Source organism: Lissotriton vulgaris, chromosome 10 (genome assembly GCF_964263255.1).
Source record: "Lissotriton vulgaris chromosome 10, aLisVul1.2, whole genome shotgun sequence".
Classification (NCBI taxonomy): Eukaryota; Metazoa; Chordata; class Amphibia; order Caudata; family Salamandridae; genus Lissotriton; species Lissotriton vulgaris.
Genome location: NC_141698.1, coordinates 319,827,496 through 319,853,002, shown reverse-complemented (window position 1 = coordinate 319,853,002; position 25,507 = coordinate 319,827,496). Strand labels below are relative to the sequence as shown.

The 25,507-nt window shown below is 45.9% G+C and overlaps 1 protein-coding gene across 1 annotated transcript in view; it reads right to left on the bottom strand.

Annotated features, from left to right (window-relative positions):
* CCDC13 (coiled-coil domain containing 13) overlaps positions 1–25,507 on the bottom strand; it is a 498,753-nt gene that overhangs the window by 125,775 nt on the left and 347,471 nt on the right. The window contains exon 11 of the mRNA XM_086941089.1: positions 3,194–3,336. Within this exon, the coding sequence (XP_086797215.1) occupies positions 3,194–3,336 (143 nt within the window). The remainder of the gene's footprint in view (positions 1–3,193; positions 3,337–25,507) is intronic.

Genomic DNA, 25,507 nt, shown 5'->3' with positions numbered 1-25,507 from the left:
TCTACGCAGCATAATTATGTGACTATCTACCCGCAACCCTGTAACAATATTAGAATTTAGCCAATGCACAACTTTATTCTTGAGTTAATCAAAGTCTTTCTTAGTACCCGGAGCAAGTCGGAGTACATTTGCTAAAACCACTACTAAAGGAGTTGACTCTGATAGCAGGTGTAGAGTACAAGAACTCAGGGCAGGGTCGCTTGAAGCTCCTGAGTGGGTACCTCCTGACCCTCTGCCAGACATCGTGTTGGACCTGCTTGCAACAATTCCTGGGTTTGGTTTCTGCTTGAACTGTAAAGAGGCACCGGCGTTGGTGGTTATTGCTGTTAACGAAGTTGTGTTCAAAGTTGGAGCCAATGTAAGTGAGCATACGGAAGGTGCTTCTCGACATGAACACTGAATTGCACACTCCGTCGCAGCCTTAGGTGAAATCTTTGTACTAAGCTCCTGCACACTTTGGCCCATGCTATGACACACTCTGGTAGGCGGGGCAGTTGGGCCCAGAGGAAGAGTGGACAACACAATAGGATTGCCTTGAGGGAGCGTAGTTAACTTTTAAAGATCCTTTTCAATTGCTGAAAAGCGATGAAAAATAGGTTCTAATTTGAGGTCCAGTGCTGAAAACAAGGATACTTTAAAAGTGTCAAGGAAGCCCGTCAAATTTGGACTAAATACAACTTTAGAATCTGGGGGGATGGAGTGCGAGCCAAGGGTTCTCTGACATTTAGCATAACTCACGATTGAAGGGTAATTCCTCTTTTCTCTTACTTTTTTCCCGCTCCAGGACCCAATCCAAGGACTGCTGAATTTGTCTGGGGGTCAGTTAACTGTACGCCGTCCTGATGGAAGAAGGTCGAGTGGATCGGGCAGTTGCCCCTGTTCCCATCGACGTGCAGCCAACTCGATTTCCTTATCCAAAACCCCTACGGCACGCTTCAGGAAAGAGTCTATAGTGGACACAGTATTCACCATTTCCTTAGCAAGTGGCCTGCTTGTTCCCAATGTAACAATCCGGACAACCTAAAGTGATGTGGCCAAAGAATATGTCCCTCAAACTAATCCAAAGATGATGTCTCGAAATAATGTGGCCACTGAAAAAGCAGAGTGTTTGGAAAATTGTGTCCATCAGGAAATTGGGTTTGTTATCAAAGAGACAGGAAGACTTTGACCATAACCACCATCTTCATTAAATAAACAAACAGGGGGCTGCTCTGTACCAAGCATTCGCCCAGCACCCGAACCTTGGGTCTTTAAGCACAGCAGAACACAGCTCACTCATTAAAATGGAGATATAAACGGTCCTACCTGCACGGGAATGTCCAAGTCCAGTATCGTCCAGGCATTTGTCCTAATATAAACCCCCCGGGAAGTCCTGGCTGTGAGAATAGAGATGTAAATGTCAATCAGTTGCCACCTGACCCCATCGAGTCAGAGAACCAAGAGAGTGGGCCCAGCCCAGCCTTCTCCCATCTCTGACGGGTGCGGGCGGCCCCGCACTTGGCCCAGGCTTTGCCCAGGTATGGCTGGCGCCGTGGGAGATGTGCAGCACCTTTGAGAGTGTGGCGCGGAAAAGTTGGCTCCTCTACCTACTCGTCCATGTTTTTCTGGGACAGCGAGTCCAGTTTTTTCCCCAAGGTGGTAGGCTCCACACAAACATCGGCTACAGGCAACAGGCAACACCTGCGCCGCGGGAGATGCGCAGCACTTTTGAGTGTGCGGCGTGGGAAAGTTGGCTCCACCTCCGGTCGTCTGTGACTTCCTGGTACAGCGAGTCACGGTTTTCCTCAGGCGGCAGGCTCCACACAAACAGCAGCTACAGGCAACAGGCAACAAGCGTACCGAACCGAAGGAAGATGTGCAGCACTTTTGAGTGCACGGTGCAGGAAAGTTGGCTCCTCCTCCGGTGGTCCGTGACTTAGTCAGACAGCGAGTCCTGGTTTTTCCCCAGGCGGCAGGCTCCACACAAACAGCGGCTACAGGCAACAAGCGAAAAGTTATTCTCTTACTTCGACATCATATGAATCTTCATTTAAGTCATAAATCATGTGCGGAATGCGCCACATATACAGGCCTATTCAAGCGTTATGACTACAATTCAGTGCAAACTATGAGTTCATCTGTATTTTAACCTCCGAGCCAGCACATCAGAATGAGAATGATTTGAAATGAAGGAAGGCATGTTCAGATTCTCAGTGCAGCAACATAGTGTGCCCAGAAGTAGAACCTTAATCTAACCTTTGAAGTAACATTTGTTTGAAATCTCCATGTCCAAATAGAAAGTAGGAATGGACCTGAAAGTGACACACAGTCTAGAGAAGCAATTACGTCCCAGAAAGCCTCTCAACCTTCTAATATATGGCACCTCTTCCAAAGCCCTTGGGAACTGTACACAGTGTCTTGTAAGTAACAAGCAGGAAAATAGTTATGTCACCATGTGATTTCACATTTGCATATGGCCAGGGAGAATGAGCTCTGTTATGGCGGGTGAGGGTACCTAAACATGGTACTTTGTTGCCCCATGTCAAGAAGGGAGCTTGCTTGTACCCTCCTTTTAAATGTCCCTTTTCTCAATTCTTGACTTCATGATGAGATAACTATCAATGTGTCCTGTGTGAAAGTCTTGCCCTTCTTAAGCGGGCATGCTAGATGGTACCACCATAAAACTGTGTCAAGGCTGGTACAGACTGCTGGCATACACTCTCTATGAATAATCGTTGCTCGTCACCAATGAAATTCATAGTGGGCTATACATTTACACACAGGATAGAGGATTATGTTTATATTGGTCTGAACATAGATGTACATGAGAGTTCCATGTGTTATTGATGAGTGACACCAATGCTACTCATTTGAAAAGTAAAACACTTTCCGAGGTGTGGATGTCTCAATAAACAGTCAAACTGCTAATTAACTGGCAAAACCTTCCTAAGAAATGCTTCAGTAATACTGCTAGCAACAAACCAAACAACATTTGCCAATGAAACATTTTCTTTTCTTTGCATGTCAACCTAGAGCATATTTTAACCCCTTAAGTGCTGCCTCGGTGCATTGGCCGACGGCAGCACTACCTCCCCAGTGCTGCGCACGACCATTGGACGTCCATTCAGCACTAGTTCCAATGGACAGCGCAGCACTGGGGAGGAATGTTTAATAGCATCTATGAGGTTAAGTATCTAACAGCTTTTTCTCTTACCGTCCAGATCCCATTCGTCCACAATGATCTCCTCCCGCAGATGGGGGCCTGATTGGTGTATGGTCTTCCTGGTGTCTGCAATCTCGTGCCACCTCCCGGACAATGATGCTAGCTCCATCGCTTGACCCTTTTGCATTTGGATGCTGTGTTAACAAAGTAAAAGAAATAAAAAATTGTAGCTGTGTGGCAGCTGTAGCAAACCAAGAAGCTCATTCTCTTACTGCGGGAGTTAACCTTGTTGACATATTTATGGGGATGCAACAGTAATCTACAATAGTAATACTTGTATTTGATTCCTTTTCAACTTCATTCAGTGATCTTTATTTCGGCGGTATGCCATAAAAGAGAACAATAATGTATAAAAACAGTACAAAATAGATGTTAATATACATTAATTATAAAAAAAACTATTTCAGCAAAATTTTACCACAAAGACAATTGGTCAGATTTCTTAGATGTTAAACAAGGTTAAAATGGTTAAAACAATAAATGAGTTTCATGTAACAATTTAAGAACATGTATAAAAGGACAATGTGTAGCCATGGGCTGGCCTCGTCCAACCATGACGTAATACCACCTACAGGAATGGGCTCACAAGATGCGAAATTGGATTTAATATTGTCTGAAAAAAGAGTCTCTAAAAAAGCACTGGAAACACGCATGGATGCAATATCCAAGGGACTATCTCTACTGAAGGTGGACCATAATAAACTAGCAGAGAAAGCGACTGCTTACAAGATGGCACTTGATGACCTGATACCGCAGCAGACTGAGCATTCCACGAGACTGGAGGACCTGGAGCGTCAGCTCAAGGGATTGCGGGACAGAGTGGACAACGTGGAAGTGCGTTCCCGCCGCAATAATGTCCGCATCCTGGGCATTCCGGAGCGCAGCGAGGGATTGAACCCCACCCAGTTTGTGGAAGACTGGCTTAAAAACGTGGTGGCACCAATGGGCCTTACCCCACTCTACAGCGTGGAACGCGCACACAGGGTACCCCCGCGACCGCCCAGACCGGAAGCTCCCCCACGCCCCTTGATTGCACGCCTACTTCATTACAAAGATAGAGACACGATCCTTAAAGCTGCCAGAGAGAGCGCCCCAGTGAAATACGAGAACAGGACAAAATTGCTATACCCGGATTTCACCCCAGCAGTCCAGAAAGCTAGAACGACCTTCCTGGGAATGAAACGTGCACTGCGGGATTGCAACTTAAAGTACGCTCTACTTTTCCCAGCACGCCTAAAAATCATACATGACCACAAAACTTATTTTTTTGATACCCCGGAGGAAGCGTCGGAATGGATGGAGGTAACGCTCACGCCTCGCAGGATCCCCTGGCAGGGACACAAAGAGACCACCCCTCGCATTGGATGGAGCCGAACACGCACTAGTCGGGTCACACTCAAGGAGCGGATATTATCACCACTTCGACCCAACCGCCGGATCTGGCAGGGACAGTTGTAGAGACAGCACTCCTGACAACGACGGCCCGGGCGACCTACGACGCCCAGGAACGGACAAGCGCAGATCATCAGTCTGGCACACACACAGAAGTTTCGGAATCGGACACTAGCCTGGAACTCTTTCCGCGTATCACAGCGCAAATGGCAAATGAAATTTGAATACCTGTGTTGAAGCCGCAAGATGGTAACGTATGTAGTTATGTAGTTATATAATATGAACAGGATGAGGTGGGCATATGTGGACTGGGGTTATTTGCTATAACAGGGTGCACCTCAAGGACTATCAGTGGACAATTAGCTGGTAAGTGCAACCGGACCCACCCCCCCAGGCGAAGGCACAGTTGCGCTTAATTGTTTTGCCCACGTTGGGTAACAGATGTTCGGTCCCCAGCTGGTTGGGAGCGAGGACCTTAAGGTTGAGCAGTTTAACGTAGTTAGAGCACTCAGATCAAGCTTCATAATGTCCAGCAAAACTGCTGTAATGGGTAAAGCATTCACTGTATATTCTCCTCACTATGACGACACCTAACACATATAGTTCTGCACCTGGAATGTGTGAGGAATGGGCTCAGTGCACAAGAGGCACAGAATACTGGCACAATTGAACAGAAGAAAGATTATTATAGCTTATCTACAAGAAACCCACCTAAATGGAGTGGAAGTCTCCAAATTACACAAGAAATAGAAGGGCCAATTATTTGCTACCGCCTACTCGGCTTTCTCTTGGGGGACTGCTATATGGATAAGAAACTGCATCCCCTTTAAATTAATAGAGAAACGGGTGGACAGGGAGGGACGATATGTATTTGTATAAGTGATACTGGACGGCTCCCCTGTAGTACTGGGCTGCATCTACGCCCCCAACACGGACCAGGCGAAATTCCTTACCACCCTTAGCGGCGTAATATCAGACTGGTATGAACACGGATGGATAATAGGTGGGGACTACAATACGGTCCTGGATATCTCCCTCAATAGATCCCACCCCCATTACAAACCGCCGATAGCAGAAAGCAGGCAGAGGCACTAGCAAACTGGGCGGTATGCTGGAACATGTCAGACGCGTGGAGAATCAAACACGCGGGACATAGGGAGTATACCTTCTACTCACCACCACACAAATTGCATACCAGAATAGATCGATTTTTCTGTTTTAACATACTCCTGGGGTCCATCAACTCGGCAATTCACATGGGGAAGACACTCTCGGACCACAACCCGGTAGAACTGCAATGCAATGGGGGAGGATCCCAACCCCGATACCAACTTGGTGCCTGCCGCCAGGGGTACTTGAGGACCCGGTCTTCAGAAACACAATTTCGGAAGCCATAACTGCATTCTTTGCCGAGAACGCGGGCCTAGCTAGCACCAGACAAATAGAATGGGACGCCTTCAAGGTGACCATACGGGGAGTGCCATGGGCACAAAAGTAGGCATACGACAGACAGTGGTGGAAAAACTCACGGAGGTGGAGGGCAGACTAGCAATGCTGGAAAGCAGGGCTGCGGGCAGAAACCATCAACTCACACAACTTCAAGAGGTCCATATACAACATGCAGAGCTACTTGAGGAGTTACGGGTTACTGACTACAGGGAATACACGGCTAGACAACACACTCAGGCAGACAGATCGGGCCGTTACTGGCACGCATGGTGCGTAATACACCCATGTGTGCCCCTATAGTAGAGGTCCATGATCAATTAGGAAGGACGATAGGGACACAATTGGGCATCAACACCGCCTTTAAGGACTACTTCACACACCTATACGGCCCTCACCCACCGATGACGGACATGACTTTCGAGTCATTTATAGAGGACCTACCCATTCCACAATTCACGACTGCGCAGCGAGATGACCTTGCGCGCCCCATCATGACCGCAGAAATCAGACAAGCAATTAAAGCCTTACCACGGAATAAAACCCCTGGGACTGATGGCTTACCGGCCGAGTTCTATGAGACATATATTGCTCTACTAGCTTCACAGCTGCATCTCCTATACCAAGAATCAATAGCGGCTAGTGCCCTACCACCAATGACTCTACAGGCACTGATAGCCTCCCTTTTAAAACCCGGTAGAGCCGGTTTACAATTGTCGAATTATAGACCGCTGTCGCTACTAAATGCGGACTATAAAATTTTTTGCAAGATATTAGCGACAAGACTGAACCAATACATCCCAGCGCTTATACATGCGGATCAATGTGGCTTCGTTCCTGGCCGGAGCACGGAGCACGGAGCACGGCGCTCAACCTAAGGAGACTGAGCCAGATAATGTTGCATGAGGACGCACGAAGTGGTGCAGAGAGCTGTATCTCCTTGGACTTGAAGCAGGCATTTGATTCCCTAAGATGGGACTATATGTTTGCAGCCCTGGCGCGATTCGGCATACTGTCTGCATATCTGGCATGGGTAAATCTCTTGTACCTGCACCCGACGACATGTGTCCGCACTAATAAATGCATCTCGGGCCAGTTCACGATAGCTAGAGGAACGCGAAAGGGTTGCCCATTGTCGCCCCTACTTTTTATACTGGCTCTAGAGCCGTTGCTGCATAGACTCCGAGCCCTAGCTGCACCACAGCGTGTACTGCGTAACCTAGTGCCACATGTAGTGTCGGCCTATGCAGACGACATAATACTATACGTTAGGGACATGTCGGACTGACTCGATCCTATACCTGACATCTTTGAAACTTTCAGAGTAATATCGGGCCTTGCCATTAATGCAACTAAATCCTATGGCTACTCTTTTAGTGGCGCTACGAGAGATGGCCAGTTACAGTTCCCCCCACATAGGTTCCAGATGGCGCCCTCGACATTTAACCCCTTCCATGCTGCTGACGGAACGGTTCCCTCATGCACTACGGGTGAGCTGTGCGGATGACGGAACCGTTCCGTCATGACTCCGCCCGCGCAAGGCGGAGTCAGCATGGGCGGGGAATTCCGCCCGCACGGAAGGGGTTAAATACTTAGGGATATAAATATACCGTGACACGCGAGACCTCCTAGATGGTAATGTGGGTAGGGCGCTTACAACCCTTAAAACACAAATCCAATTTTGCACTACCCTGCCATTGTCTATAGGGGGAAGGATAGCTATCTCCAAAATGGTGGTCCTACCCCGACTAGTATACTCCTTTACGAACCTCCCACTCCTCATACCGATGAGCACCTTTAAATTAATGAACACGATGCTGACAGAACTGATATGGGGGTCGGGGAGACAACGTGTAAGCCTCGCTAAGTTACAACTACCAACGTCTCAGGGCGGTATGGGAGTCCCTTACATGGCGGCGTATTGATACGCCTGCCAGCTCCAATGGCTGGCCTACTCGCTGGCGGGTCGTAACTTCCATGAGATAAATATGACCGCATCCGATAGAGACCGAGGTACCATACATCGCCTGCTCCTGCCAAATGCCGTGCTGCCCATATTAACGCCGCACCTATTACATCTAGCAACCAGGTACTGGAAGAGAGCTATCAAATATACGAACGCGACGACCTCTTATGCACCCACAATACCCTTGCTAAGCCTGTCCCGTGGGACACTTACGGAGCACGTGCTTCAACCATGGCTTGACTCTGGTGTTGCGCACATAGGCGACTTCTGTGCAGACGGCAGTCTCATGACGCACATGGACTTCACGCGAGCACACCAGACCCCTGAAGCCTTGTTTTTGAAGATCATAAATTTTGTTTTTAAAGAGTTGATCTCCAAACCTCGGGTAGTACAGAATTCCTGAAAGCCGTCAAATATTCTCTGTACCCCCATGGGGGTTTTAGACAACAAAAGGGTGTCGTAGGCGAACTTAATTGCAGTGACCCTGGTACCTGCCAAATTCGATCGCCTCAGGCTGCGATGTTAGGGCAGCCTGGTCGACTGAGTCCTGGGTGTGGTCAATAGGACCCTCGGTGGAATATAAAGCCCAATAGTGACCTTCCCAAACTTCCGGGGCTATGTTCGATTCAATTGCTGCTTTCGGCTCACTACTACCATTATTAATTATAGTCCAAAATTTACTGGAGTCTTTGGTTTCAAGCGCCAGCAATAAGCGGGACCATTTTTAGTGGCCCCACTCTTCCTTAGCGCAATTGATCAAACGTTTGTAGTGCACCCTCCTAGTTTTGGTTGCAGCTCTATCATTATCTTTGAAGGCCTGCAATAGCTCTTTGTTAGCCTTCCTGCATGCTGAATTGAAAGACGAAGAGTGGGTTGTTTTCTTACCCTCCCCGACACCCGAGGTTTAAGTAGCTCAGCCAAGTTTAGCAAGACACCCTCATTTAGTATCTCCAGTTTGGATAGTCATGGGGTAGAGGTTGGCTAATTAGCGTTGCAATCTCACTGAGCAAGGGGATTACTGAACTGTAAAGTTTCCCTAGTTGTTCCGGATGTCCCACCAATTTGTGCCAACTAACTCTACGCCTATCATTGGAGAGGGTGAGATTACCATCATTAACATCGGAGGATGGAACATCACTCCTACTTCTGTAGGGTAGACCCAGTTTTAGGATAAGGGCATTGTGGTCACTGTCTCCTCTTGTAACAACATTAAAATCAATGATCAGTGGCCAAAGCCTTGTCTCAGCTAGAATGTAATCAAGAAGAGGCATTTGTCCTGGTTTGTTGTAAGTACATTTGGATGGGATGTCGGAAGGAGTTCGGCCGTTGCAGGCTCGTAAAGAGTGATTGAGAGTAAGTGCCGTAATTTGAATAGTTAGCGGCGACCATGCCTTGGGGGAGGGAGCCTGAATCACAGGTATAGACCAGTGCTCGTCCTCTGCAGTTAGAGCTTCGTCATTTAGCCCCTTAAGGGGTTCGTAGTGGCAGTTGAAATCACCGCACACCAGCAAGCAGGTACCAGTCGGGATTGTTGGGATAAAGAGGGGTAAGTCCTCGATGGTACTAGACTCGCTGGCTGGACTTACGGGGCGGGAATAAACAATAATCAGCGCAGGTTTGAACGCGTTAGGCCAGGTAAGAACCACACATTGGATGTCTTTGGAATGAGTGTTTAGGGATTTGATTGTGCAGCCCAAGTGGGTGCCAACCCAAATTGTAAGGCCCCCGGACGGGCGTCCTTTCCCTCCCCATACCGCCGGGACATAAAATGTGGCAAAAACTGTCCAGTGTAGCTCAGTACGAGCCCATGTCTCCTGAAAGAGGCACACATCGCTTTCATCCACAAAGGAGCCCCAGTCAGGACAGGTCAGTTTACTAGGCAGTCCTGCCAAATCCCACAATAGTATTTTAAGTGGGACTGGATCAGGGTCCACAGCAGTTTCTTTAAGTGGATCGCTGCTGCCTGTATTGGTCCGGGTCACTGTATGCACTGTGGGCGACAGTAGATTATCAGCCACAGCTACAAGGGTTCCGGACTCGCTACTTCTATCACTAGGGGACTGGCTATTGCTTAGGATGGGTGGCATTAGTGTTGCCTCCCTGAAACTTCCCACCTTCCTAACCCCTCTGGAGGTGTGTTTGTTCTTTTCTTTGGCAAGTCCACCCGCTACCTTGTCAGCTATGTCTGTGACAGTCACTTCCCCATTAGTGGGCCCCTGACTACACCACCGTCAATCCACCTGGTCCAGGGTACTGAATCTATTGTTTAGGCTTATATCCTCTGGTCCAGGAAAGTCTCTATATCTGCAGTAGCTGATTCCCTCCGTCATTGGGTGCCCTACCAAATTCCAGGGCTGTTCAGAACCTTTACTAATGCACAGTTGCCCCGGGGGATAGAAGTATGACAGGGGGAGCAAATGTATACCTGCACAGATTGGGACTGGGCCCATTGGCAAATGTGAGACACCGTTCGTGTGTCTCTAAAATTTAGCAGTACACAGTCGCCGATTAGGTCCTTTGCCCTATTGCCCAGCCATGACACCCTACGAACAAATAAGATTTCGCTAGTTACAGTTGGCGGCAAAGGCCTATTTTTGTTAAGCCAATCTGTAACTTTGTTCTTAAGGGAAATGTGTGACTCCTCCCTCTCATTATTCAATTCAGGAACCCCAGTTAAAACCACCACATAGGGACTAGATTCAGGCGGTAAATTAATTCGGACGCGCCTGGAATTACCAGTACGTTGTAGCTGTATGGATGTGTTGGAATCATTGCGTGGTATGGATTTGTATCGTGCATTTGTGCCCCGGACAGCATTTACAGCAGCAGTAGTGCGTCCTGTTATGCCCATTGCCACACTGCCCGGCCCTTGTGATGTAGGACCGCAGGACCGAGATCTAGTGCAGGTAGCTTGGCTGGGCCAGCAGTGTTTGCCATTTGGGATCGGAAGAGGGTGTTTGTAATCAGCCCTTGGATGTTTCTTTGCGGCCCCTTCAGACTAGTTGGAGGTATTAGTTAGAATTAATAAGTTAGCCTCGATTGCAGCCAGTCTAAGACTTAAGGGAGATAGTAAATCAGAGAAAAGGACAACCACTATAACCCAGAAGTCATTAGTCACAATGGGCGCTTCGGCATTTTGAATGTCAATAGCCGCAAATTCTGCATCGAGTGGCACTTGCTTGGGCTCTTCACGGGGTGCCAGAGATTGTTGCTCAACCTGCTCCTGTCTTCTTCTCTTAGGTTTGGTAAGGCACCTTTTTGTTGGATGTCCCGTGGCCCATTTCTTACTAATAGCTCCTTGTGGCTTGGGTGTATGATTTTTCCCGTTCGTTAGAGGGATAGTTATCGACCTACTTTTTGAGTAGGATAACTCGACTGGAGTCCTTAACACAATTGCGGGGTCTGCCAGGTTGCTTGTCCGATTATTAGTCGACCTAGAAAGAGAAGAGTTATTGCATGACACGCCCTGCTTAACTGAGTTGGCTGGCGAATGTCTATCCCCCTACTGGTAGGAATATGCCAGCACGTCGATTGATAGCCGTCGTTCTGTTACTGCTATCTCCTGCGCAAGCACGTTGGATGCTTTCGTAAAGAAGTAGTCCAGTGTTCCCATCATGCCCCCACTTTTAATGATCGACTTGTCCTTAGTTGCACCCAACGCCATTTCCGATAAATGGAAGGTTTAAACTGCCTTTAGGAAGACTCTGGTGCTTGACTTACCAGGCAACGTTGGTCGTCCATCTCCGAGGCCGGAAGTTAGAGAGTGAGCCTGGCCCGGCCTTCTCCGGCCTAGAACGGGCCCGCCCTTGGCCCGGCGCACCCCCGCGCGCGTCCAGAGTAGCGGGGACGAAGGCTCTCTCAAGTACTTCCGGTAACAGGGGGAGGGGCGGGTGGTCAGCTGTCAGCCCTCGTGGCTTCCTGGAGCATGTAGTCCCCACACAGGCTCTCCTCGTTGAAACACAGCGTCCAATTGAATGACAGTGCACATGCGTGAAATGAAACGCATGCGCACTAAAACGGGGGAAGTTCAAAAATACCTGTATTTCTCAATTAGCTTTTTAGGAATGGGTGTCCTCTCAAAGCACTGTATTGGAAAGCAAGTGTCTTTTAAAAGATTAGAAGAAATATGTTGTTTACCTTTGATATAAATGCTTCTGATGGATACTACGTTCCCTCTACAGTTTCTCATTGATAACACTTATTTTGCAGACTCTATCATTGAACAATACCCCAGAAATACCTTATAATTTGGGTTTAGGGGTCTTGGATAACCAAGAAGAATAAATGCTGAACTACCAATATTACAGTGGCTTAGTCCAGGCTCCTAGGCCAGGCAATAATGTTTGTCAGGTGGTGAAAAGAAGATTAAGTGACCGCCTTCTAAATCCCTTACAGCTGCGTGTCTCTGAAAGAATCAGGAGTGGTGACTAAGCCTCTAGCCGAATGTACAATTTTTCCTTGGTACAGATGTGTTGGACACTTATTAGCATTTCCCTTTGTAGGGCTCTATCTTTTAATGTTCTGCTCTATAAAAGCCATATTCTTGGAAACAGTCATAACTTGAAACAAAATGACAGAGAGTTATTTCTGTATCTGGTCAGTGTAGCCTCTCCACTGTAGTAGGGGGACGCAGAAGCCAACAGAAAGCTGGCAACTGAATATATTGCTTTAGCTGAAGAACGGTTACCAAGTTAGGAAGTAAAGGCAAAAAATTTTTCCCAGCCAATTTGTACTTCGAAAAACAAATAATATTTCCCCATTCTCCCCATTCTCCCTTATGTTGATGCTTGGGTTCTCCTTCTGTTCACCTGGCGCTCCATTGTGCGAAAGGAAGACTTTCAACGGATCGGCCCTCCATTTCAGATTTCCTGTAAATGTGCCATTTGTAGCCAGTCCTTCTTTTGCCAATGTATTTACATCTGGCTGCTAAGTCCACAATCAGATATGTTGGAAATCCCAACGTATATTCTAACTTTCTAATTTATCTTTGCTGTTTTGAGCTGTTTTATGGTACCATGAAATTCTATGGACTCTATTTCAGGTGATCTACCCTTCAAAATATTTGTGGTAATGCCTTATCACCGGAAGATATTTTCTCAGGGCCGGTGAACAAGTCAGGTCTACCTAAACTAGCCACAGTAGAACTAATATACTTGAACCAGGGAATTGTGTGACGGGAGGCAGGAGTTCCACGGTAAATAAAAAAGCAGTGCCAAAAGCACTTTGTAGTAGTAGGCCCTAGAAAAGGCCTGAGGCCTAAATTATAGTAGCCGATGTACCTCATTATGCTAAAAAGACCAAAGTCTTTGCTCCAACCAATCAGCTTACAGCACCCTCTAGAACCCTCTCTGCAGAGCCAGTTCTCCTCAGATCTTCGTAGCACAAGTGGGAAACAAGTATCCCAAACTTAGAGAACTGATCTCCGGGGAGGAGGGTGGGTGCATGTGAATCTATGAAAGATACCAATACTGGATAACTGAAGTTACAGGTAAGTAACTTGTTTTCTTATCCAGTATTGGGGTATCTTTCATTGATTCACATGCCTGAATCAGAATAGAAAGCAGTAAGCCAGGGAAAGTCGGTTGCGGATGGTGAGAGAATTATTCCCATGTTTAAAAATTCCAACCGCACGGCTCCAGGCTGTTGTGCCCTAGATCTCTCCTAGACTCTACTGTTAAGATTATAGGAAGAATTGTTCTCGGAAGGTTTCAACAGTGGACAACAGAGCTTAATAGTATATCAGATGTTCTGTATGTTTTTAGAGAGGGGCTTTGGACAATTGAACAATGTCTAAACCTTCATTTACTTATCTCCAAATACACAATGGCTAAGCGCTGTTCTTTTTACATGACCTTTATGGACCTCTCAAGTGCATTTGATAGCGTGAACTGGCACAAACTGTGGGATGTTCTGAATAATATGGTGTGGATTCGGACCTTGTGAATATCCAGCATGGCCTACATTATGATCTTTTTGCATCAGTGCACCATGGAAAATCAGGGGAATGTACCAGTTCTTTTGAGTTGGCCAGGAGTCCAGCAATGAAGTGTCCTTGCCCCAATCCTGTTTTTATTATGGATCAATGGATTTAAGGCATCTTGTTGACCAACAGCCCGGATATGCCCATGGTTAACACCAAGTTGGCGCATATTCTGTATGCAGATGATGCTATTATCATATCTAGAACTCTCAACAGCTTAAAGAAGCTCTAAGGTTATCCAGTATTGGGGTATTTTTCATAGATTCACATGCCTGAATCATTCCGCGTCGCCGAGGCGGGAGTCCCACGGTAAATAAAAAAGCAGTGCCAAAAGCACTTTGTAGTAGTAGGCCCTAGAAAAGGCCTGAGGCCTAAATTATAGTAGCCGATCTACCTCATTATGCTAAAAAGACCAAAGTCTTTGCTCCAACCAATCAGCTTACAGCACCCTCTAGAACCCTCTCTGCAGAGCCAATTCTCCTCAGATCTTTGTAGCACAGGTGGGAAACAAGTATCCCAAACTTAGAGAACGGACTCTCCGGGGAGGAGGGTGGGTGCATGTGAATCTATGAAAGTTACCAATACTGGATAACTGAAGTTACAGGTAAGTAACTTGTTTTCTTATCCAGTATTGGGGTATCTTTCATAGATTCACATGCCTGAATCAGAATAGCAAGCAGTAAGCCAGGGAAAGTCGGTTGCGGATGGTGGGAGACTTATTGTAGTGCACCCCATGAATGGATAGTTAACAACCAACAATCGCCTAGAGATTGATCTATTAAAAAATCATGTTCAGATTCAACATAGAAATCGTGCAATTTCCTACAGGAAAGGAACTTTTAGCACCATAGAAACACACAATATGTTAACATATGTCTGCATATTATAAACAATATACTGAATTGAATGTACATTATATGAAATAAGCCAACATTAGTACCTGAATGTACTCCTTATGGAAACAGGTGACGTAAAACAGCTTGGCCACTGCCGCATCATCCTGATTTGCTGATTGCAGGCTGTAGTGTCTTGTAAACGTGTGGACATTCTTCCATGTCGCAGCACGGCAAATGTTCTCAAGCGTCACTCCTGCAAACAAAGCTGCAGACGCTGCCACAGCTCTTGTGGAATGAGATCGAACAGACCTTGTCAATGGTCGATTAGCCTTGATGTGACAGAACTAAATGGCGGAGGCTATCCATCTGTAAATTGTGGCTTTAGTGACCGCTTTTCCCAATGTAGTCTGGCCATAAGCTACAAACAGTTGATCTGATTTTCTTAAATTCTTGGTTCTCTGGAGGTAGAACTTTAAGCATCGTTTGATGTCTAAAGAATGCAATGTTCTTTCCGCCGGGGTTGTAGGATTTGGAAAGAAAACTTTCAGTTTGATTGGTTCATTTAGATGAAATTGGGAAGGCACCTTTGGTATGAAGGTTGGATTCATCTGCAAAGTGACTTAGTCCTGGGAAAAATGCAAAAAGGGTTCCTTTATAGTGAAGGCTTGAATTTCTCCCACTCTTCTGGCGGAAGTTAGTGCTAATAACAAAGCAACCTTCCATGTCAAGAATTTTAGGTCAGCTTTATGGATGGGTTCGAACGGGTGCTTCATCAGCTGTGAGAGGACTGTGTTGAGCTCCCATTCCGGTGGTGAAGGCTTTACTGGAGTATAAGCCCGGAAAAGACCCCTCATGAATTGTTTAATTAACGATGAAGAGCATAGCGAATGCTTGTTAGCCATTTTCCTGTATCTGGATAAGGCCGCTAAGTGGACCTTTATTGAAGAAAAAGAAAGACCAGATCATGCCAAATGCAATAAATAAGGCAGTATTTTCTCTGCTGGCGCCACTATAGGGTGTAAAGCGTTTGAGATGCACCAAGCGCAGAAGCGCTTCTATTTGAGATGATAAGTTTTTAATGTACTCTGGGCTCTTGCTTTCTTTAGAATGTCTCTGCAGTCTTGAGGAATTTGGAGATGTTCAAATTGTAGGAAGTTAGGAGCCATGCGTGCAATTTCAGCGATTGAGGGTCTGGGTGAAGTATCTGACCCTCGTTGCGTGACAGTAGCTTTGGGGTTACCAACAGCCTGATCAGTGGCTCCTGTGAGAGTAGCATGAGCTCCTGAAACCAATACTGGCGAGGCCACATGGGAGCAATTAGGAGAAGGCGGCAACTCTCCAACTTCATCTTGCGTACTACTCGTGGAATCAAAGGGATCGGAGGAAAGGCGTAAGCATAAATCCCTGACCATCGCAAAGACAGGGCATTCCCCCTTGATCCCTGTTGAGGGTACCTGCTGGCGTAATACCGGCATTTCTTGTTCTGTTGGGTTGCAAATAAATCCAACATCGGCTTGCCCCATCTCTGAAACACCTTGTTCAATTGGTTGTTGTGCAGTTCCCACTCATGGCAATCTGACGAGGACCTACTCCGTTTATCGGCTAAGGTGTTGTAGAGACATCTGACGTGTTCTGCCTTGAGAGTTATGTGGTGAATTGTTAACAATTGCCATAGCTCTTGGGCTTCCCTGGACAATGTTGCTGATCTCGTTCTCTCTTGCTTGGTCATATAAAACATGCTGGTAGTGTTGTCCTTTCTGTCCAGGACTGAGGATCCTGTTATCCTGGGGAGGAACGCTTGAAGAGAAAGAAAAATGGCTTTCAACTCTAGACTGTTGATGTGGCATTTTTTGTGCTGTTGAGACCATTTTCCTTGCACCTGTAAGTCCTGGAGATGACCTCCCCAGCCCTCCATGGACCCAACTGTCGTCAGAATGAAATCTGGAGGAGTTTGCAAGAATGTGAGCCCCTGCTCCAGATTGCTCAGCTGTGTCCACTATTGAAGAGCATGCACCATCCTGTTGGCGACTTTGATGGTGTCCTCGAAAGAGCCTGTCGCTTGTTGCCATTGACGATGTATCTCTTCCTGTAAAGGCCGCATCTTTAGACGTGCTAATGGAATGAGGTTGATTGCCGAAGAGCACATCCCCAGAAGTGATGCAAATAGGCGAACTGAAAGAGATCTTTTTCTTGATAGTTTTATGGCCAAAGCCTGTAGTAGGAGTCGACTCTCTCGAGACAAGAATGCCTTGCATCCTACTGCGTCTAGACAAGCTCCTAGGAACAGTAGGTTCTGCTTCGGAACCAACTGAGATTTGCTCTTGTTGATTGTGAGGCCTAGCGATGCAAAGAGATTGCGACATATTGTAATGTCGGACTTTACTTTGGCCTTTGATGGACCTTTGACTAGCCAGTCGTCCAAGTACGGGAAGACCTGTACCTTTGCTGATCGAAGAGCTGCTGCTACAGGAGCCAGGCACTTTGTAAAAATCCTTGGGGCCGACTTGAGGCCAAATGGGAGGGCTTTGAACTGATAGTGGGCACCAGCGACAGTGAAACTGAGGTATTTTCGATGCTTTGGGTGGATTGGGATGTGGAAGTATGCATCTTCCATGTCCAAGGAAACCATGTAATCTCCCTCGTTGAGGCAGTTGAAAATGTCCGAGAGAGTGACCATTCGAATCCCTGCTTATTGAGATATCTGTTCAGATTGCGTAGGTCTAGGATCGGTCGCCATTCCCCTGATTTCTTTTTTATGAGGGAATAGAAACCTGTCCTCTGATGCATTGGAACCTTCTCTACAGCGTTCTTGAGAAGCATTGCTTGAACTTCCTTGATCAATAAGTGAAGACGAGGGGGAGGGAGACCCCTGGGCGGAGTTGTTGGAGGTTTGGTGATGAACTCTAGGGTGTGACCATGTTGGACCAGGTCTAACACCCATTGATCTGTTGTTATTTGATGCCATTGTTGTTGAAAGGCAGATATCTTTGCGCCCACGGGAAGGTAGGGGATTGAAATTGGCGCCCAATTGACCTCACTGTTTCTTGTGAGTGTCTCGCCCCTGATAGTTTGTGCTCTTTCTTCCTCCTTGGCGAGAGAAACCAGACGATCCAGACTGGTGATACGAGGATTGATAGTTCTGGCGGTATTGCTGCTAGTATTGCCTGCCTTGCTGATAATAATTTCCTCTGGACGAATAACTGCGTCCTCTCGCGCCTCTGAACGATCCTCTTTTGTACTGCAAAGACCCCAGTGATTTTGCAGTATCCGTATCTGTTTTAATTGCTTGGAGAGCTTAGTCGACATGTTTCCCAAAGAGGGACTCTCCGTCATATGCCATGTCAAGTACTTTCAATTGGACCTCTGGACGAAAGGCCTTCAACCACCCTTGACGTCTTAAGACAGCCGCTCCTGCCAACTGTCTGAAATTTGTGTTTGCAATATCTAATGCGCAGTCGATGGATTCTGCAGCAGCGCGCTCTCCTTCCATTAATATTTTTCGAGCTTCCTGCCTCTTGTCCTCTGGAATCAGCTCTATGAAACCAGCCATTTCGGACCACATTATAGCGCCCTATAATCGGCAAACAATTATCCGCTCTGATGGAGGCCGCAGCCGTGGTGGAAAACTTTTTACCAATAAGGTCTAAACGTCGCCTCTCTTTACCAGGTGGTGTAGAAATAGGGGTAGCCGGGTTCTTCGACCTTTGTTGTGCAGCCTGAGAGATTACAGAATCCGGACGTGGATGACCAATAAGGCACGCCGGACTATTGAGTGGGGCACGGTATTTTTCTCACTTCTTGGCAACACAGCAGGTATAGAAGCGGGGTTTTTCATTACCTTGAGGCCTTCTTTCCAAATGTAATCAATGATAGGAATGGCTCTAGACACCTTTCTGGTTTCCTCTTTAAAATCGTGAAGAAAGCACTCCGTTTGCTCCACCGTCACCGGGAGTTTAAATCTGTTTGCTGCTCTCTGCATCAGATTGTGGAACCCACCTACATCTTCAGGTGGTTAATCTGAAGGCTGAGGAGTTGGGGGGGGATGGCATGTGGATAACGTAATCATCCCATTGGTCTGATGAAGGTGCGTTAGGCAATTCTCCTTCCTCTACTTCCTCCTCTGATGACGTGTCTGGGGTTCGTGGAGGCAACTCAGGTTGCGGAGGTTCCACGACTGGAGAAAGCGGTGGAATTTGAGGTGGAGGATAAGGAGTAATAGGTTGAGGCATTTGTGGCGGAAAGCATTGTTTATAATCTACCAGCATAGCCTGTAAATCCTGTATCAGGGTAGGAGGTAAATGAGTGACTTCTGATACCTTAGGCCGTCTTTGATGTTCCAAAGAATGAGGTACTATAATGTCCTCCTAGTAGTAATGCTCACAGTGAGCGTCGTCTTCATCATCATCTTGACACTTGATGATGAGATCAGATGGGTGACGCGCCACACCAAAAGCTCCTTCATTATCATCATCCTCAAAGTCATCTTATTCCTCATCGGAGTAGGATTCTAGAAGATGAGAGGGCATAAGTGGCGACATATAAGAACCTTGTTGCCTCTTGTAACATACAAGTTGAAAGGTCTTCGTTGAAAGTGGGGTACAAAAAAGCCTGATTCACAATAATAGGCTTCAGTAAAGCTGAATCCATCAGTTTTTATGGCACCGGTGACAAAGGTGTAGCTGCCAGCTGAAAAGATGCCGTCGTCTATGGGAGGATTATCGTCGACGAGGTCGACGACGAAGGAATTGCCGTCGACGGGACCGTCGACGATGGGCTCGATGTCGACGGGACCGTCATCGATGGACTCGATGTCGATAGAGCTACCGTCGACGGGACAATCGTCGACGGGCTTGTCATCGACGGAGCAGCTGTCGACGGGCTCGTGGTCGAAGGAGCAGCCATCGACGGATTCGTTGTCTATGTTGTCAATGCTTTCTTCGTCGACGAGACAGTCGTCGACGGTGGCGTCGAGGACTTCATCGACGGGGTCCTTTTTGACGACGAAGGCTTCGTTGACGATGAAGTCTTCGTCGACGAGCCGTCTACCAGAGTTCTTTTAGCCACAATACAAATTTTTGTAGACACAATAGGCGAAGTGATAGATGTAGTGGAATCATAGCCGTAGAAGAGGAGGTTGAAGTAGAAATAGTAGTCACTGGTGAGGACACAGCAGAGCTCTTACTCACGGTTTTCTTTGAGGAATCCTTGGTGGCTGAGGCTCCAGAGTCAGAATGTTGAGATCTCTGTGAAGAGCCTGAAGTGGAGTGGGAGGTTTTCGCTTGTTTTCTCCCCTCACTTGCCTTATCCTCTTGAGACCTCGCCCTCTTGCTAGAGGTAGAGGCTATGTCATCATCATTCATGGAAGAGGATTTTAGCCACAAAAGGACTCTGGCCTCCCTATCCCTTAAGGTCTTAGAAAGGAAGGTGCGAAAGATCTTACAATTTTTTGTCTCATGTTTGGGGTGATGGTAATAAATACAGTCCTTACGCTGATCATCAACATGGACCCTCTTCTTCTCGCAGGTTCTACAAGGTCTGAACAAGGACTTCTTGTCAGACATCCTGAAGCTCTGAAGAAAAAACTGAGTCTAGACTCAGGGAGACTCCCTTCCACACGACGTGCGTTGAAAATCTGAAGAGAACTGGCTCTGCAGAGAGGGTTCTAGAGGGTACTGTAAGCTGATTGGTTGGAGCAAAGACTTTGGTCTTTTTAGCATAATGAGGTAGATAGGCTACTATAATTTAGGCCTCAGGCCTTTTCTAGGGCCTACTACTACAAATTGCTTTTGGCACTGCTTTTTTATTTACCGTGGAACTCCCGCCTCGGCGACGGGGAATGATTCAGGCATGTGAATCTATGAAAAATACCCCAATACTGGATAACCTTAGAGCTTCTTTAAGCTGTTGAGAGTTCTAGATATGATAATAGCATCATCTGCATACAGGATATGCGCCAACTTGGTGTTAACCATGGGCATATCCGGCCTGTTGGTCAACAAGATGCCTTAAATCCATTGATCCATAATAAAAACAGGATTGGGGCAAGGACACTTCATTGCTGGACTCCTGGCCAACTCAAAAGAACTGGTACATTCCTCTGAGTTTCCATGGTGCACTGATGCAAAAAGATCATAATGTAGGCTATGCTGGATATTCACAAGGTCCGAATCCACACCATATTATTCAGAATATCCCACAGTTTGTGCCAGTTCACGCTATCAAATGCACTTGAGAGGTCCATAAAGGTCATGTAAAAAGAACAGCGCTTAGCCATTGTGTATTTGGAGATAAGTAAATGAAGGTTCAGACATTGTTCAATTGTTCAAAGCCCCTCTCTAAAACATACTGAACATCTGATATAATATTAAGCTCTGTGGTCCACTGTTGAAACCTTCCGAGAACAATTCTTCCTATAATCTTAACAGTAGAGTCTAGGAGAGATATAGGGCACAACAGCCTGGAGCCGTGCGGTTGGAATTTTTAAACATGGGAATAATTATAGTGGATCTTCATGGTCTAGATATACCCGACATAGAGGATGCATTGATGGCATTCGTCAACAGGGGTCCCCAAAATGTAATGTTGCTCTTATAGAGGTCTATCTGAACCCCCGTCTGGGGCTGGTACCTTATATAGGGATTTGTTGAATTGCCACTATAACCTCTGCTAAACCAAAAGCAACTTTAAGAGGTATATGGGAGGGGATTATTCACAAGAGGTGTAGCTACCTGGGGGTAAAGACTATAAAGATTCAAAATGAACAACCCACCACTCTCTGTGCCAAATCGTGAACTGACGCCTTAGATAACTTATTGGAGTTCACTATATTTAAAAAAACATATGCATCTTTACACTTGCACGAGGCCACCAGATCTTCATACACATGACAGTTTTACACTTAATCAGTGCCTTTCTTTAGTCCCTCCTGCATTGCTTTACATCCTCCTTATTACCGGTGTTACATTTCAAGGCAGTCTAAGATTATGGGCAACACGCTCTCAGACATATAGACATAAGAGATATAGGGGATCATCTCATGTAACAAGTGTTACAGACACTACAGATCCCAATATAATGACCGGGAGTGCTTTTTTGCATGGGTTTCCACTCTTGGAAAGTTGGAAAGGTGTTTTTATTCAAATTGAAGTAATACTTTACAGTGGTGCATTGTTTTCCACCACTTTATAAAAGGACTGTATCTTACAATTGAACGTATAACTATATGCGAAAATGGTCTCATTATGTTTTTGTAGCCCTGAAGAAGTCGCAGAGTATTACCCCAACGACAAAACACGTGTTGGCTAGGCGCCGAAAATTAAAAACAAAGACCAAGAAGAAGTTCTCCGTGTGATCATTACTGATTGATTGTTGATTTTATTAAGCGTTTGCTAAGGATTGGGATTATGTTGAAAAAGACCCGAGGGTCTTGATTGTGGAGGTGTTAGGGTGATTCCCCTCCCCTTGAGCACCGCATAAAGATTTACATATATAAAATAACTAGTACGTCTAATGAGAGCACCAGTATTAACCAAGGATAAATTCATCCCATTTGTGTAGGATTAGCATTTGCAGACTTGCACATGGAATCAAACTACACAGAGGGCACCCCACCTTTGGTCTGGATTGCCTTATCCCTTATACGGAGGCCCATGGAAACAAAGGCATCAATAACATCGGAGTGCACAGAGGTCTCTGATAAACAAGACCCACTATATCATAGTTGTCTTTCACAAAACGGTTCAGAAGACACCCCAAATCCACAATTTTACAGACCAGTCTGCGTCCGCTATTTTTGGTGGTGAGCCCAGTGTTACCCCGTAGCTTGAGGTTTGCATTATCCACAGGGATTGCTAAAGTAACCTCAAGAGGGTTAAGGTCACTAAACGTTTGTGGAGTAACAGCTGCCTCCCGCATATTATTGACCAATTCCGTAGAAGCAAAAATATAATACATTTTTGGACAACTGGCCCTATAAATAAAAGTAAGGACTCCTGGGGGCCCCAAACCGACAAGTTCCATAACATTACACAAAATAAACTGAGGCAAAAAATTATACAGATATTCCCACCTTGCATCTCTGCATGCGATCTCACCCTTTAAATCACTAGAAAACAGAGGATTAAAAATATTAGACTGATTTGAAGTCCCAAGTTTAGCATTAAAAACCTCTGCCAACAGTAAATTTAAAGGTAGTCCTGTAGTAAAGTGCTCAGTGCTTGTTTTGGTGACAAAATTGGACAATAAACAAAAACTCTTATTGGCCCTATTACAAAAATCATCATTATAAAAGTTGTCCAGCAAAAAACTAAACCCGTCGGCCCAAAGGAGATAAAAAGCTTGAATCAAAGTACTGGACACATATATAGAAGAAATGGAACAGTTTAATGCAGCCTTAATCCAGGTAGTAAGGCAAGCCCATCTCGCCGGAGAGGGGGTGCAGGTTTACAAAAACATAAGTAATGTTTGAAAAAAACCTCTGAAGGCATCCGAGTCTCTTGCATGAGTAGCACGTCATATTTCTTAATTAGTTTTGTCCAAGGTTCCAAGTAAGATTTAGAGCCAAGACCTGCTATATTCCAACACAAACAGGTGATAAGGTAGGACAATCTTTAGAAAAAGAGGATTCTCCCTTCTCTTCGATAGTGCCATAGCTCTGCTGATGGTACAATTTATGATTTAACCGGCAATCATTATCATTAGAGTCTGTGACAACAGCAAACAAGTTAAAAGTAGCTATCTGGGTTTTAGGCTTCTCTAAAACCAGAGACCCCATAATAGTGTACGTGCTGGAAGGGATATAATGGGCAGAAGAAAATGGGGTCGGTGCCGACAGAAATAGCCCAGAGGAAAAACTTTATAGTGGATAAAGACAAGAGACCAGAACTGGCTGAATCCAATTTCCAAGCAGCCTGGTTGGAAAATCTAAAATTAATTATTACAAAGGCAAAATTGTATTCCTTTATGTAGCGACCCTACCCAGCTACCCTCTGTGCCATCAAAATGCAATTATAACACTATTTATTGAACTTAACGTTATGTTTAAACGAATGGCACACTTTATTCTATAACTGCTCAGTTCTTTCAGAAGTCTTTGAGGGTGTAAGAGGAACATATGTTAGAACTATGAAATAAGCCCACAGAGAGGGGGGAGGGGAGATAAACAGCTAATGCCGCTTTACGAGCAACTACTGCCTCAGCCAGGGAATCCACCCTTGCAGTAGGTACACCTTCTTGACGTTGCTCCTCCAGATCACAGTGGGCGATTAGGATGCCTCTCTGTGTGACGTTGCCATATCACTAGCTTTCAAGGAATTCTTCGGCAAAGATTGAACAACAGGTATAGTTTATGAAGTGGATGCTGGAGCTCTTTGAGTGTCATAGCTTATGCCGGATCCACTGGCTAAAAAGCTAATTTTGCCAGTGGAGAGTCAAACAATCACATGTGGGTCGAAAGATCTTGTCATAAGTGATTTAAATTTGGAACATAATTATCAGTTAGACCATTTAGGTCGAAAGGTGTTGGCACAGACTCGTCATCATTCAATATAGCGGAAAAAACCTGGTGCTTCCGGGTCTGAGCTTTGTAGGGCTTCTTTTGTCGTTTTGTAGTGGGCCCAGAGGTTGAGGCAGGTGATGATGAAAACAAGTGGGGGCTCGCAAGCAACTGAGTGTGAGAAAACTCTATGGATGAACTGGGGTTTGGAAAGTCATGCAGCTGAGGCTCCACTAATAACAGGTACAGTGGCTGCGGAAGACGAGCCTGGGTGATAAAAAGTTGTTCCAGAGATAAACGTCTTTCCGCTATTTCAATGTCTTTGGAAGCCACCCTCACCGTGCGATTCAGAAATCCTTCAATGGTTATCATGTCTCTTATTCCATTAGTGACCCCGGGCAGCTTGCGTTTCACCACTGTTATGCACATAGGATGTTAATACAAAGAAATTGGGCCCAGCCCAGCCTTAGTATTGATAATGATAAATTTCGAATAAGTTGAATATAGGGAGGTACACAAGAAAAAGATACACCAGAAGGTTAAAAAAAAAGAAAAAAAGATGCTAGAAGCAAAAAAGTTACTGAAGAATGTATACTTCAACTATATTTATTGAACCCATAAATCGCATCAGTTAAAGAGCATTTTTGGGAAAAGAACAGATAGATAACTCTATCTTGCCTCAGACGCCTGACCTTTTGAATATTCCCAAGGAATCAGACTGATCTAGAAATTTTTCTGCAGTACATCTATGTGATGGTATGTGCCACTGTGCAGCTTCACACCAATGCCGTTCTGCTCTGGTGATGTGCGGAGCTGATATAGGCATCACTCACGTGCTCTGACAGCAGTTGCTTTCGAGACTTTCAGAGCTCCCGCATGCAGGGCCCAAAAGCAAATCGGTAGGCCAGTGTGCAGATTCCTAGACTAGGGGAAGATAGGAGTGTTGGTGAGGAATCTGCGGCAAGATATAGCCTCAGCCAACAAGAGTGTTACCAAAGGTAAGTAACTTGTTCTTCCAATAGAGAATTCTATCTGCAGATTCCTCACCTTTTGAACAGATAACAAAGCAGGACCTGATTGGGAGTGGGTTGTGAATGGGCAGAAAGCCCTAATTGCCGTCCATTAGGCTCTGATTGTACATACTGCAAACTCAGTCTGAAGCCATCACTAAAGAAATCCAAAAGCTTGATTG